The 16707-nt window shown below is 36.1% G+C and overlaps 1 protein-coding gene across 1 annotated transcript; it reads left to right on the forward strand.

The window, feature by feature from the left end:
• Window positions 1-14611: 14611 nt before the first annotated feature.
• LOC130711229 (protein JINGUBANG) lies at window positions 14612-16689 on the forward strand. Its single transcript, XM_057560755.1, has one exon. The coding sequence runs from the start codon at window positions 15110-15112 to the stop codon at window positions 16436-16438; it is 1329 nt and encodes a 442-aa protein (XP_057416738.1). The 5' UTR covers window positions 14612-15109; the 3' UTR covers window positions 16439-16689.
• Window positions 16690-16707: the final 18 nt, after the last annotated feature.

A 16707-nucleotide genomic window follows, 5' to 3' on the forward strand; every position in this document is an offset into this window, starting at 1 on the left:
TCTCTTCCAAACCTTGAGAATGAAGAACGTTTAGAAGAAAATGAAGAACTTGATAAAGAAACCAACCTAATATTTCTTCTAAAGAAATACAATTCACTAGTATTTAAGATCAACCAATATTCATAGAATCAAGGAATGTATAATAATAATATTTATTATTTAAGAATAATAAAGTAAATTACCTAAATATCCTTGAGCTATTTCTAAGGGTCTTACACATAGGTTAAGTTCTTACACATAGGTTAAGTGTTGTTGTTATGTCATGAAAATTTGAGAGGTTCATCAAGAGGTTATAAATCATGAAATAAAAGTGTCATCCATTTCATATTTCATATAACTATAAATAGCTATGAGCAATATCAATTGCTAAATTAGCATTTCATTTTTAATCAGTTTAACATGGTACATAAAAATCTTCACAAAATGCAAACGAAGAACTACCACTCATGGGTGGTCATAGGGGTAGAAAATCAGTAGCTTTAGTGAGAATTAGTGATTGTCTTACTAATTAGGAGTGCAACTAGTGATTTTGATTAAGTTGCATTTCATGCTTATGATGACAGTGTGATGGACGAGAACCTGGATTAAAGTTTTGATTCTTCAAGTTCCACTCTTACTGATTTAATTGCTCATAATGTTTTGCTCTTGCTCTTTAGGAATTCGGAGTTTTGCTCTTATACATGAAATTTTCTGTTGCTGCTTGTTTATTTTTGGGCTTTTTTAGACAAATTGTAATTGTGTTGGACTCATGTTTATTTTCACTGTTTCTAGCTTTCTAATTTCAGTTTCTAGCTTATAGAGAGGTGGTGAACATCTTTCTAAATTTCGACCTACACAAGAAAATAAGATTATTTCTGAAAGGGTCTGGTTTCGATAAGTTATTTGATGAAGTAGTTAAGCACCATAAAGAACGAGAGGGTCCAACAATCACTATGACGCAAGGACTTCAAAAGTGCTCACTTACTTCATTGTCCGAGACCTTTTAGAAGATAGTTGTCAAGATTGCTCATATTCAAGATGGAGTAGCCATCTGCGCTGTACGCAATCATTCCATTTCATTGTACAAGAAACTGAAAGCAGGCTTGAAATTGACAGTACTAATAATCTTTTACATGGTATAATTCATTTGAATGGTATTGGTCATCTCTTGTGGATTAAAAGATCTGATGACTTGCAATGTACTTTTATCATGGGAGTTTGGGAGGCTATCTGCTCGGATCTGTGCGTTAGAGAAGTCAGTTTGATTGATACATCAATGTGGAACAGTATCCCTCTTCTAGTTCTATTTGGGTTAACCAAGTTTGTGGCTTCAGAACATGGTTTTAGAAATTTGGATATCAAGTTTCCCATGGATGTTTTGGCACAACCATTCAAAAGTATGAGAATGCAGTGGACAATATTTTTCAGGTTCTGAACCTTAAGTCTTTACTACATGAATTCGATGTACCTGAAGCGACGATGATGGAAGAAATAATTAGCCATTATTACGTAATGAATTGGGGCGATGAATCTTGTAAGGGATTTCTTATCCGTTTGATCCATGCAGAGAAATTTGATCAAATTACTTATATCTTGGACGCAATGAAGCGTATGGATGATGATTTCTTACTTAGTTCACTCCATGACATATTCAATGGAAATATGTTAAAAAAATAATTGTTGTTTCTAATCCACCTGAGTCATCAGTGCTTTCTTTTCGTTTAGAAGTTGATGGAAACATAAAACTGCCTGCTGACTACGCATTGGTTCCAAAGGATTCAACAATTGGGTTTTTTAATGCTGAAATCAAAAGGATTATTTACGGCACATATGATTTGACAGGGTTAACTGATGTTGGTCAAATAAAAGTCTCGCTCGCAAATGTTCCGGTATATTGATAATGATCAGGATGATGTAAAAGTAAATACTTATTTTGAGCCTGATGAATCTATTGTGATTGAAGTTTTGGATCCGGAGAGCCGATTAAGAATTCAAAAAGATGAAAACTGGGAAGTCTTTTGCAGTTGTGGGGCAATTGATGATGATGGAGAGTATATGGTTGAATGTGGTAGGTGTAGTCGGTGGAGTCACAGGGATTGCCATCGTGAATATCAAAATGAAGGTTTTATTTGCTTTTCATGTAAAGGGGATTGAGTTGAGAGTATCTAGATGGGTTGTTACATATGTTTACAGTTGGGTCTACAACTAGTAGGTTGTTAGAGAGTCTGTTAGGTTGGTAGAGAGGTTGTTAGACGGTTATGGAGGTTGTTAGCTGGAGTATAAAGGGTTGTTAGAAAGAGAATTGTAACTATGTTTGTAACTATGTTGATTAATGAATAAACTTTTCTCAATTCTAAAAAAAATCTTTTATTTATCATTATTTTTGTGTCTCACATTGTCCATGCGAATGATCAATACGACTACCTCAAGTTTTCATTAACGTGGGTTTCTGTATTTTGTAGAGTCTTTGGGTGTCACCATACAAAGTATACGAGTTTTCGGGTCATCATACAAAGTATACGAATTTTCTGGTCACCATACAAAGTATACAAGTTTTCAGGGAAGGTATTGTAGTATATATTTTAAAATTTTAGTGTAACTATGTGGAAAAAAATTTAAGTCAATTCATTCTTTCTTGAAAACACAGCACATTTATATATATATATGAAAAGAATATTTGTTGGTCCATTTGAAGTAAATGAGCCAAGAATGTTTAAAATTCTGGTTTTGCAGGCATATATATATATATATTAAATGTTTTTAAAATCTTGCATCAGTTTTTTTCCAATGGTAGGTTACTATTTTATCATTATTTCCTTTTATTTCTCCATGAATATAATTGACTGTTTTTAAAACTTTTGTAACCGGTGGCTCTATAATAATATTCTTTGGTTCACATGATAATTCTCTTATTATTTATAAGCTGATTCCTGTGCAAATATTTATTACATGTTTACGATTCATGGAATTTGACCCTCCAATTGTATGGGTGCACATTCACGGAATTTCCCAAACCCAACATATGATCCTCATGATATAAATGTGAGTCAATTAAGGTGTCTGATTATTTAGGGTTAAACTGACATGTTTTGATTTAATTTAAATGTTTCTTTTCGCAGACTCGGAGTTTGATAATTAACCTTAGGAGTGTGTGCCCTGACCTGCTAAAAAATCCGGATGATGGGTTCTGGACAATTGAATTTGACCGGCACAGAAGATGTATGACCTACCCACCATATTTCAATCAAAGTGATTACTTTTTGTTAGCCCTAGATTTATATAGAAGTATATGACAATTTTCACCCGTGGAGGCAGCAATAAATTTTATCCCTAGTAACCAAAACACATATAGCTTATTTAATATTGAGGAAAATCTATGGCATACATATCGTTATTATGTTGAAGTATATTGTCCTCTTAGTCGCAAAGATACGATAACAGAAGTTCGCTTTTGTTTTGATCGCCTTTACCAACCAGTCTCATGCCTTAGAAGTAGTCCACCAAGTTGTTATCCTCAGGTATTTTTGAATGTATAAGGGAGATTGTTAGTTTCCTTAGACGGTTAGTTTAATTTTTATGTCAATTAGTATGCATCCCAAATCTGTATTGTTGTATTGGGATTAAAGAACTTTGTAGTTCTATAAACTAGTATTTGTGTATTATTGTATTGGGATTAAAGAACTTTGTAGTTCTATAAACTAGTATTTGTACTCATGCTTTTACTGATAAATAATAGGGGAGGAACTTTTTTTATAAGCAAAACAATATATTGAAGAGAGTACAAGAGATTAAATATAAACTATGAGTGAAAATGGATGCAGAATGTGTATTAGTCCAAACAAACTAAATACTAACTATGACTAAAAATGGATACAAATCTAGATCAAAGGACTACTAAGGAGAAATAGATTAATCCTGACTTAGAAATCAAAACAAGCTTACACTAAATCTTATACAAGAAGGAATCAAAAACCACTTTTTAATGATAAAAGGATTCAAAATTGATTCCAAAAAGAGAAAAATTTATAATTAAGTTTGAGTTAGTTTCGCTCATAGACTTTGGCCCAACAAATAATTGTTTGGGATCTACAAGCCACTTGACATCTAAATTTAATGAACTTCATTGCTAGATCCCATCGTGGAACTATCTAGCAAGAAGTAACAACACTAGCACTCCTTTTGGAAGTGGTGAACCTTTCTTCACACTCTTGTTCCTCCCTATAAAATAAGTAAGCTGGAGTCAGTGTGCAAATATTTATAAGCTGATTCCACTGTAATATTCTTTGATTCACATGATAATTATCTTATTATTTATAAGCTGATTCCACTGTGCAAATATTTATTACAGCTTTAGCCTTCATGGGCTTTGGCCTTCAAATCATACGGATCAACATCAATGGAATTTCCCAAACCCAACATATAATTCTTAGGATACAAAAGTGAGTCAATTAATCATAAGACTTTGTTTTTGTAGGTATCTGATTATTTAGTGTTAAGCTTGCAAGTTTTCTGCTGTGTGGAAAAATAAGCATTATTATCCATTTGAAGTATTTCAATGAAAAAGGATAGCTAGATCTCCATTACCACTCTCATGGAAACATATTGAAACTGAACCATCCATAAGAAAAATTACGACTTCAAGAAATGCTTGGTCTGCAATATTGTTCCACCCAGATTTCAAAGAATATACTTGAGTGTCTTTGATGGATATGTTGAATTGAGGCACTCCTTTAACTTGAGCGATAATTTTAAAAAACATATTGACTGTGTAGTGTCCCTTTGACACTTGGTCAATTGTATAACAATTACTTGGACCGTAATGTGATAACGGGAAAGATCTAAGAGATCCTAGCTCAGTGACGCTTACACTTTTCTTGTTGCAGTGACAACTATGCCATCTGAGTAATACATGTCTTCACTCCAAGCCCGTATGTCATGCATATCAGTAACGTTTTGAAGAGAGCCACAACTTATGCGCATTTCAAACAGCTCTACAATGAATATGAAGTAGCATTAAAACAAAATAGAAAGTATAATTGTTAGAGATGTACAGTAGGATAATATAATTGTTATTACACATGTGTTCAGTGTGTAAGCTCATAGAATATGTTAGTGGTAATAGTTGGTTAGTTTATTGTTAGTTATGACAGCCTGTCAGTTAGGACAACATGCATAAGTCATAGACTCTGTATACATACAGAGTAACTACCGTGTAATCTGTATCAGAAAATAATATAGAAGATTCAGTTTGAGTTTTCTCTGTTCTCTCAAGAAACCCTTAGTATAACAATAACAGGATTTCATAGCCATATTTATTTCATAGCATAGCAAGATAGATATATAGTCCAACCCAAAATTTAATTACTTTTTGCATAGCCACATTTTTTTTTTAGCAAGATAGATATTTTATCTTTAATTCAAGTAAACTTTAAATAATTGTTAGAGTTTAATTACTATAAACTGAGTCTGTAAAAAAATGTTTTATACCGCCATTCAATTAGAATCCACCAATTATTCAACTTCAACGTTCATGAATTAATGCTAGGAGAAATAGTGCATGAAGCTCACGTCTGTTGCTTTCTTCGGCATGACCAAGGGAAGCAAAGCTAAGAAAAAGCAAGAATAGAAATTGGTGCAATGCAATCTTTGACAACCCCTCCTTAATTTTTTTCATCATCTTTGCCCCTGCTTTTTTCTAGATAGAGAAAGAAAGTTGGATTAGTTGTAGGTATAGAATATTATTGTCAGTATTGAGTTATATTTCAAACCGTGTATTATCTTTCAAATTAAAGTTTCTTGATGAAATACCTAATGATTTGAAGATTTTATGAAATTTTATACACTTAATCTACTTATATAAATTTTTTATTTGGATTAGTCTTATTCATATTCTATAAAAAGTTATTAAGTGAAGTAACTTTGATACGAGCTACTCCAATGATTTAATTTAAATGTTTCTTTTCGCTGACTCGGAATTTGGTAATTAACCTCAGGACTAAGTGGCCTAACCTGAAATCTTATCTGGATGGTGGGTTTAACCTGCAACATGTTTCAACCAAAGTATGGCCAACCCAACATGTTTCAACCAAAGTATGACCAACCCAACATGTTTCAACCAACAATTTAACCCCAGGACTGAGTGGCCTAACATGTATGACCAACCCAACATGTTACAACCAAAGTGATTATTTTTCGTTGGCACTAAATTTATATAAACATATAGAGCGAATTTCACCCGTGGTGGGAGCAATAAAGGGAGCAACAAATATTATCCTTAATAACCAATATTGTGGGAATATGTGGTAATTAGCGAATAAACATAAACTGCTATAAGTCCACATGTTTGAGAAGATGGTGCATTTAGCGAATGAATGATGTTTGGATAAAAGCATTGCCCTTGACATCTAAATTGCCAAAGTTGAGAGACTTGGTAAGTCAGAAATGGTGGTCAATAGTATATTTGGCAAGGACCACCATTTCTGAAAACATACTATAGACTACAATTTTTGAAAACATTACCCTTGTAGGAGTCTGGAAACCTCCTCTGCAACTTAGCAAGTGCAACAACTATGGTCACATAGATTCTGTCATTCAAGTTGCTTATGAAACTGAAAACCACAATTTCTGAAAACATTACCCTTGTAGGAGTCTGAAAAGTACCATTTCTGAAAACATACTATAGACCATCATTCCTGAAAACATTAACCTTGTAGGAGTCTAAAAACCTCATCTGCAACTCTAAAAACTACCATTTATGTGACCATAGTTGTTGCACTTGCTAAGTTGTGGTGGAGGTTTTCAGACTCTTACAAGGGTAATGTTGTCAGAAATTGTGGTTTATAGTATGTTTTCAGAAATAGTCTTTTCAGGCATCTAAACAGTTTAGTACATTTGGCAACGACTCCTACAAGGGTAATCCATAGTCTTCCAGTCAGAAACATGCCTAGGAAACAATTCATTTGAGGATACACATTGTCATGAAAGTGAAAAGAACAGAGAACGTGAAATTGATGTCAACCATGAAGAAGAAGACAACACAGTGTTTATGGGAATGTGTCCATTCTCCATAAGCATGGGTGTAGGATTTTTCACAGGGTTTTGGGTGTTTTGCGGCTCTCTAATACTCATTACGCCTTGGAGGTGTGCTTATTTCATTTTCTTAAGTAACTTGAATGACAAGATCTACGTCACTGTAGTTATTGCACTTACTAAGTGGCAGAGGAAGTATCAGGGCCAACAGGCTTCCCAGTAACCAAACTCTATTTTTTGCCTTATGATTAGTGGTGTTGTAATAATGTAGTATTATAAATTTCAATAATGTGTTTTATTAATTTAAAATGCATAAATATATAGTAAATATAAAACATGGATTTTTCTAGTGCCAATAAATATTTATAGTTATGTTTACTTATGCATTTTATATATTAATGTTATCCTCGTGTATTTAATAAGAGATATTAATATTAATATTATGTGTTGCATGGGTTATTATTCTTTAATTAATTATTTATATATATTTATTAAATTTAATAAATTATTTACATGTTAATACAGATAGCATTAGATGTGGTTAACATAATAACATATCAAAAGACTAAATTAAGAAATTTTAAATTTTGATAAAAAATATCAATGTTAATACAAATAGTCCAGGTCTACCTAGGACTAAAGTGATTTAACCCAAATTTTTTCATGGGTCATTTAGACAACTCCATTTTAAAAACATGAGCGAAAGTAAAAATAAGAATGTATATGCGGTGACACTCTCAACAACTCAAACATTAAAGATGTAGGATTATAATTTTTTATTTAATTTAATTGGATGATGTGTGTTGTCACCAAAATTCAAGAAATCATAGCTAGCACAAGCAATGCATTGCAACTGATATCAAAGTAGTCGATGAAGACTTAGCTATTTTAAGAGTCAATCACCAGGAAGCCGATGAGAACAAGATTTTTCAAGATTGATTTTTAGGCAAAGACATGGAAAATCTAGAATAAAATCACAGGCATTTTTTTTTTTGTCAAAACAATAACAGGCTTCATTTCATGAAAGTTTTCAAATGAAGAATACGGGAGTGGATCCACTTCTAACAAAATAAGGATAATGGTTAAAAGTGGGCCTAGCCGATAAAGAAAGGAAGACCAAATCTTATTCTGGCTAGATTTAGGACCTAGTGAAAGGTGGTTGTAATCATGCTAGTTGGTAACTGTTGTTGCAACTAAGATTAAACCATGTAAATAGAGGTTAGGCACATTTTATAAGGACACAACCGAACACACTAATTCAAATTACAAACTTCTCATCTTTATTTTCCTTTACTTTTGTTCAATTTACCTTTGCTATTTAGCAGTTTAATAAAAAAAAATTAACTATTTTCAGTCAACTTCTGTCACAACTTCTCGTAGCAACAATCGGAGCTCTTTGGAGTGCTTTACGAATCTACATCAAGAAACTAAGCTCATTTCTCAAGTAATCATCTGACTAAGGAAATCAATTAAGTTGGTTGTTACTCAAACACCAAAACTTAGTCCCTTACAATTTATTTTAACAAACAAAAACAAAATTTGCATAAAGAATTGAATATATACTTGATATTGATGAATAAAATGGCGAGAGTAAGAGAGACATATGTTAATCATCTGACTAAGGAAATCAATTAAGTTGGTTGTTACTCGAACACCAAAACTTAGTCCCTTACAATTTACTTTAACAAACAAAAACATAATTTGCATAAAGAATTGTTTATATACTTGATATTGATGAATAAAAGGGCGAGAGAAAAACACTGTTTTAATAAACATTTCATGCACCCATGGAAACTCATACTAGCAAAAAAATCAATTCAAGGAGAGCAAACATATGGCTAATTTGTGGGAAAACAAATCAAATTACTCCCGCCAAAGGATTTTCGCAGCATTACAACCCATATCATGTCCGCCTGAATTGGCCCTCGTTCTCCTAATTGGTGTCAACAACTTAAGATCCAGCTAAGGAAGTAGCAATAGTACCAATAACAAACAAGAGTCTTGTAGATACCCTCGGTGGTCTACTAAAGTTTATGCATATGCGCTATAGATATGAGCCATCTACCCACCAGGTTCCACCTTTGCATTAAACAATTACCAAATACGAGGCAACAAGCTAGAGTTCTCCAGACTCCAATGAAACATTTCCCTTGAGGTAGGAAGAAGTGAAAGATTTTGTGCAGCAAATTGCTAATTGTATGTATTCAGAGTTCAACCTAACACCACCTTTTTCACTTGTTCCATAACTGATTTCATCCAATAAGTAAAACCCAAATAAAGTTTATCACATACATGATCTAAATGTAGTTTACCTTACCATGCATTTACCATCAACAGAAATGACACAAATACTATACACAGAAAATTTGCACCTTTATTAAGTTCTATGTAATATGAGAGTAATACTCATTCCAACAAAATTGTAACCCGTGGTATGTATTGTTATACATACCATTGAATTATATTATTTCATAAATCTCAAATCAAATCATAGCTGTTGATAGTAGATTAGTAGTACTCTAAGGATGTGTTAGATTGTAGAAGAGAGTATGTGAAGAGAGAAGATGAGAAGAAAGAAGATGGTGAGAAAAAGAGTGGATTTTTAAGTTGTTTGATATAAGAGAAATGAGAGAGGAAGTGAAGAAAAGAAAGTAATGGGTAAAATGAGAGAGTGAGAAGAGAGATGTTATTGTTTATGTAAATTACATTTTTATATCCAATATTAAAAAATAATGGTAAGTTAATGGTTGGAATTATCCAACGAGTGTCAGTCTCAGTGCTTAGAACGTGACTGTTTGAACCTCTAGGTTGAAAGTTCAATGAGCCACACTCTTGGGAAGACCTTTAGCCTTCACCACACGTAGGTCAAGATTGCTAGAGCAATCTAGTACACCAAAAAAATGGTTGGAATTAGAGAAGGGTAAAAGTGAGAAAGCAAAAATAATAGACTCCCTCACCAACTTCTTCTCAATTGTGGCTCATTCCAAACAAGGGTGAGAATGATATCTCTCCCCTATAACTCTCTCTTCTCTAATTCTTCTATAACAATTCCAATGTAACAGAATCATAGTAGTGAATCCTGAATTACTACGTAGAAGAACCGCCCAAAAAATGCTGGCAAGATAGCAAAACTCTCAAACTTCAGTACATGTTCATCACTAATAATCAAATGTCATAGCTTAAACACAGAAGCATCATTACCGTAAGGCATGACTAACAAGTCAGTAACAAAAACACTGATAGCAACAAATGTATCACACCACAAAGCCTGTGAGCAGGGAAAAGGAGGACACAAACACAGCAGAGGAAGGATAGAAAATGACTGCTATTGCAAATAGAAGCTAACAAAGGAAGGTCAGAACAGGACTGCAAAATAAAGTAGCAACCTTGGTTGGAAAAGAGCTGAAGATTGAGGGGAATGAGCATCTAGGCCTTGTAAAAGGTAAAGGGAAAAGATCTAACAGGTTTCTAACCCTCATATAGTTCTGAAGGAGAAAACGATGTGGTAAAAAAAAAAAAACAGCTTACTGATCAATGAAAGGTGGTGGCAGAATCAAATTTTCAACACCAGTTAGCATAGCAGTACTATCCCCTACAAAGTGGTTGATAATTCAGATGCTATCCTCATTACATGAAAATACACTGCTGATTTTGCTGTAGCAACCAGCAATCAGGTTGCTACACCAATAACAACTCTTTTTAGAACTTCTCTTATTCTGACCAACTAAAGCCAACAACAATAAAATCTTCTATTTGTACTACTACAACTACTCGCATATGATTGCAATAATGTCAATATCTTGACATGAATTAAGCAAGTAAATCATAATGCAGTCACCTGCCAATTCTAGTTAGCATCATCACCAGGTAATTCATTAATGGCCCAGAGAATACAGAGACTTGTATCCCTGGCACGTCAATACATAACCTGCTGCTGTGTTGAAGAATACCGAATCTCATACTTTCATAAAAAGAATAAATGTTCTAGAATTGACTAAAAACAAACCATCTAAACCTAAACACAAAAAATGAACAAAGCTAAGTGTTCCAACAATTATTGACAAGCAACATTTCATTTTACGAAACGAGTTCATATGCAAAGGTAAAGGACACAACATTTGATATCGAACGAAATAAAATTGGAAGTGCTCGTGAGTAGCAAGAGTTGTTTATTTGAGCATATGATATGATATTACATTACATTGGAAAAGCAATATCAATGGAAATTACAACACATTACTTTGAATTCAAGCAAGAGAATCCTTCTGATTTGCCTGCTGCTGCAGTAACTCATCCCTAACCCTTCTGATCTCCGCTTCCTTCTCCAACCTCTCTTGCTGCAACAGATTATCACACAGTGAGACCAAATTACACCAAACAAACATTGCTTACATGAAATGAAATCTGAAACAACAAATTCGCCTCAGCCAACAGTTTCCGCATTGCACAAACACGTTAAATTATTGTTAGGTCATCGAACTAGGATCATCCGTTAGGTTTTTTCTTAATTTTCTACTTTCTGAGAATGAAAGGGGAAATTGAACAGAAATTAAGCAAGAAAGATCGATAAAAACGAGAATGATGATGATGAAGAAGATAATTGGAAATTGACCTTTTCGTCCTGGTGAAGAGCGATCCAGACATGGACCTTGTCCATGGATTGCCAGAAGACGAAAGCTCCGAGGGTCATAGCGAAGTACGTTGCGACTTTCACCATCTTCAATTCTTCTTTGCTTCGATTCGATTCGATTCAGTTTCAGGTACCAAACCTTCTCTTCTCTTCTCTTCTCTTCCGATTTCGCTTCAGCTTCTGCTTCTGCGATTAAGATGATGGAATGGAAGAAGAACGTGAATCGGGAAGCACCGTTTGCTTGGGCTTGAGCTACTGTGTGGCCCAATTTCCAGACAAAACCACGTTTTAATGGGCAAAGAAGATAAAGGCCCATGAGATCTGGCCCATGAGGCCTTTTGCAATTAAATTGATGACTCGCTCTGATAAATAAGATGTCACATGATCTAAATAAATTTGCTAGTCTTGTGTTTTGCACTCCTAATTTCAGTTAGTTAGAAGTGAAAATTTGTGGAAATGAAATAGATTACAAAATTGAAAATGAATCGAAAGATTAAACGCATATAAAAAAATTATCGTGTAGATGTCGGTCTCACTTAAGTATTGTGAAGGAAAATTAGAGGATGCGATCAAATGAGAAGCTACAAAATTAAACTTTTATTTCTTATTCTCATCTTCAATTGTCTTCTTTGATTGTGGCAGGGAAATTTCCTTAGAAGTTAGAACAATGGTGGTTTTGAGTGGTTAAGGAACGGTCACACTTTTAAGTAGTTTCCCAAGCTCCTTACTGTTCAGAGGCAACACAATTCAATAAAATGACTTTGAAGCCATATACTAGTGTTGGCCCAATATTTTGGCCCAAGGACATTCGGCCCAGAGCACACAAGGCGGTCGAATTTGGACTAAAGAAAGGAAAGGAAAAATGCACCAAGTTAAAGAGACAGTCGAATTCAATAACGGGAACTATTGCTACAAACCTGGGCACATTTAACATGTGCAGCATTGACCAAGTCGGATGCTCACCACGTTGGTTGAATACGTGGCCAAGAAGCGGTTGAAGCAGTTGAGGCACACGATCTCCACCACTGCACAAGGAACTTCCAAAATCAACTTCAGATCGTGGGAAGAGGGGATTAGATCCACTGACCCATCCAAGAAGAAGAAGAAAACCGCCAAGGACATGCTCTATAAATAGGAGAATTCAAGTCAAAAAAGGGGTTCCCAACTCAACTCTGAAAAACTCACTAAAAAGCTCTAATGTCCGCATCAATGAGACTCAAGGAGCAAGACGTGATGATGGAGGAGTATGTTGCAGAACCAGTTGTTTATCTTTCCTGCGTTTAAGCTTGTCGTGTTATTTGTTAATTTCCTAGGATTCACTAGTCCTGTTGTTTAATTTCTTGTCGAAATTTACGTTCCCTGCAGTTTTCTTTTCACTTTGTTACACTTTGATCTTCATGTAATTGATCCGTGTTTAATGAAATCAAATTTCTTTCGAATTGTTCATCGTTGTCGAAAATATCAACTCACACACAACACTTTAGCAAGACGTTTTCCGAAAAGGACCCCGAATCTAAACTTCCTTTAGTCGAACTAAGAGGATATTTGTTTACCAAAAACCACCGTAAACAAATTGGCACGCCCGGTGGGACCGTTTTTGTGAAAACTAAGTTTTACAGAAACGTTTGTGTGTTTGGTCTATTGCATGTTACCTGGTATTTGTTACTTGCTTTGCTTGTGATTTACGTTTTATATGTACTTAATTTGTTTATGGCAGCTATTACAAACTTAATTAATTTGTTTGTCAACTCATTAGATGTGTGATTAAGAGATGTGTCGAGATCGATCGATCCCGAAAAAAATATGTATGTGCGGAATCTCAACTATATAAATTATTATGAATGGTGCCTCCCTCATATATAGACTATAGCTATGTATTTTCATTTAGCTGCAGTAAGCAATCACCATGCAATACTATAATCTTTGGTATCCTTGCTCTAAGTAGTCTTCTAAGCACACCCACTCTTGCATGATAACTAATGATGATCTGATATGCTTGCATGAAAAGAGAGATACCTATTTTATATTTATTATATATTAATTTCTTCTATTACACTCATTTGAGGGCTTCATATGGATCATTAGATTATAAGTTAAATCTAAAGGCAGTACTATATATAATGAGTATTTTTACATATAAAAGCTGTTTATATTTCACTGTATAATACTTGTCTGGACCTTCGTGCCCCGGGTTGTTTAAAATTAAAAAAAAGTCCTTTTTCTTCTTGTACAAATGAAAAAGATGAAATACCCGGGGAAAGGATTAATTTCCAGTTTGGAGTTTTGCAAAGCATCTTCCAGCTTCCTTTTCAATTACTGATGTCATGCATGATGTATCTTTTTGCATTTTTGGACCATTGTTCGTTTAAAGGTGAACTTTATATATATATTGGCAGCTAGTGTCGACACATAAAAACTACAAGCTTCAATAAATTAAAACAATACACCTCGCTGGTGATAAACCCAGAACAATAAGAAGACCACACACATGAGTCCAATTCATTTTTGTTCAAATCTTACTGGGCATAGGAAGGACATGAATCTCATTTTCTAGGCATGTACATCAAATCAGTAACACCAATAAACACTACATCTTTCTGTATTTAATTTACTTCATTCGTTTCAAAATAAATATTAGTATATCTTTCTTTCTCATTTGGGTGGAATGGGTGTTGACCAAACATTTTCCCTTCCGCCTCGACTGTATCTACATGACTGCATGTGTGCAAAGTGTATAAAATATATAGCAACTTGGGCAAGTGGCAACGATTTCAAAGCGAGTAAACCAACGCGTCGGTGTTCCACACAGTCACACACACTACAATATGAGCACCAAGTCTTCCAAAGAAATGAAATCAATCACTAAAATATGTTGATCTTTAATGCAGATTAATGCTTATTGGCAGTACCTAGCCAGTAGTAATAAAGAAATGAAATCATGATACTAGTATAATACTCCTGCATAGGATTAACCAAAACTAGCAATTTCCCACCTGTCAAATTTTCTGGCTTTCCACATTGAAGCTCCGGCAGCACAGTAAACAAATGCTCCCATTTGTCCCTGTCTCAAGACAACAACAAATAAATTAAGATGCCTCCTCCACCGGCGTAAGTATTTGAATTCTTGTTGAACTCAATGTAAACAAATCTACGTCAAAATCATGTTTTTCTTATCTACAATAAACACAACATTGTTAAATTCTATTTCATTTCGTGATATTTCAATACACATGAAATCATGTTAGCATTTACATCAACGTCAACCCACTGCACACATAAGATCCTTGGACCCATCGTCCTTTCATTCTGTGACTTGTCCCCTTGTTTTTTCTCTTCCATGATCATATCCTCTTAACCAACTTTTTCCTTTTATCTTACTTTCTTCTCTGTCACACTCTGCTAGCTTCTTCCTATATACCTCCCTCCTTGGCTACCTTACTATTCTAGTATTATCAATTCTCCGCCACCATCATGCGGATCCCACGGTGGCTGGACACGTGCTCCTCCGCCAACTGCGCCACTGCCACCAACCAATCCACCATCACACTCCCCACCAAGCACAAACAAAAACAGCAACATGCATCTGATTCAAGCACCTCCTCCTCCTCTTACTCCACCACCACCTCCCACGACAGCACCACCAGTACCCTCCATAGCAACACCTCCATTCAAACACTCCCATCCGTTCCTTCCCTCCAAAAACTCTCTCCACAAACACTAAACTTCTCAATCTCCCACCACTGTGTCACCACTCTCACACCACCACAACCCTCTCGCCCCGTCACCTCCCTCGCCCCCCACCACAACCTCCTCTACGCCGCCGCAGATCACCAAATCATCGTCTATGATCGCCACACGTGTCAAATTCTCCACACATTCAACGCCGGAGCAACCTCCTCCGGCTGCACAAAATCCATCACCTTCTCCGACGGCATGATCTTCACCACCCACCAAGACCGCAAAATCCGCGTGTGGCGGCACGACCACAATAACAACAACAACAACCACCACCACCGCATGCTAACCTCTCTCCCCACCGTCAGCGACCGTCTCCGCCGTTTCCTCCTCCCCAATAGCTACGTCACCGTCCGACGCCACGAGAAGCGGCTCTGGATAGAGCACGCCGACGCCGTCACCGGCCTCGCCGTCTCCAACGGCGTCATCTACTCCGTCTCGTGGGACAGGACGCTCAAGATATGGCGCGTCTCCGATCTCCGCTGCGTGGAGTCCGTGAAGGCTCACGACGACGCGATCAACGCGGTTGCTGTCTCCGGCGATGGAACAGTCTACACCGGATCCGCCGATAGAAGGATACGGGTCTGGGCGAAGCCCGAGGGGGAGAAGCGGCACGTTCTGGTGGCGACGCTGGAGAAGCACAAATCGGCGGTGAACGCACTGGCGTTAAACGACGACGGTTCGGTTCTGTTTTCCGGCGCGTGCGATCGTTCGATTTTGGTGTGGGAGAGGGAGGACAGTGCGAACCACATGGTGGTGAGTGGGGCCCTGAGGGGCCACGAGAAGGCGATACTGTGTTTGATCAACGTCTCTGATTTTCTCCTGAGTGGGTCCGCTGATCGGACGGTCAGGGTTTGGAAGCGGGGTTTCGATGGACCGTTTTGCTGCCTCGCTGTCCTCGACGGTCACCGGAAACCGGTGAAGTCCTTGGCGGCGGTTGCGGAGAGTGATCAGAATTCCCCTGACGGCGTTGTTTCGATTTTCAGTGGTTCTCTTGATGGAGAGATAAGAGTGTGGCAGGTTTCTCTCACGAGTCTAACCGCACAGGATGAATCGAACTACTAGAAAGGAATGAAATCAAACTAGTCATGACATGAAGAGTGCTACATAGGAAGAAAATGTGTACATGATGAAATTTCTGTCTTATTTTTTTGTTTATTCTGGCAAAGGGCTCTCAAATCACAATCCTTTTTTTTTTTTTAACTTGTGGAATTGGTTCGTGGAATAACAACGGCATGAATGTCACCACAAGCATGAATGTCTTCCTCATATTTTAACCACAAGCTTTCTCTAACAAGACAATCTTATTAAATGAAGGATGAATGTCACCCTTA

This window comes from Lotus japonicus, chromosome 4 (assembly GCF_012489685.1).
Source record: "Lotus japonicus ecotype B-129 chromosome 4, LjGifu_v1.2".
NCBI lineage: Eukaryota > Viridiplantae > Streptophyta > Magnoliopsida > Fabales > Fabaceae > Lotus > Lotus japonicus.

Coding starts and splice junctions, on each gene's coding strand:
- LOC130711229 (XM_057560755.1), top strand. CDS start 15,110: ATGCGGATCCCACGGTGGCTGGACACGTGCTCCTCCGCCAACTGCGCC.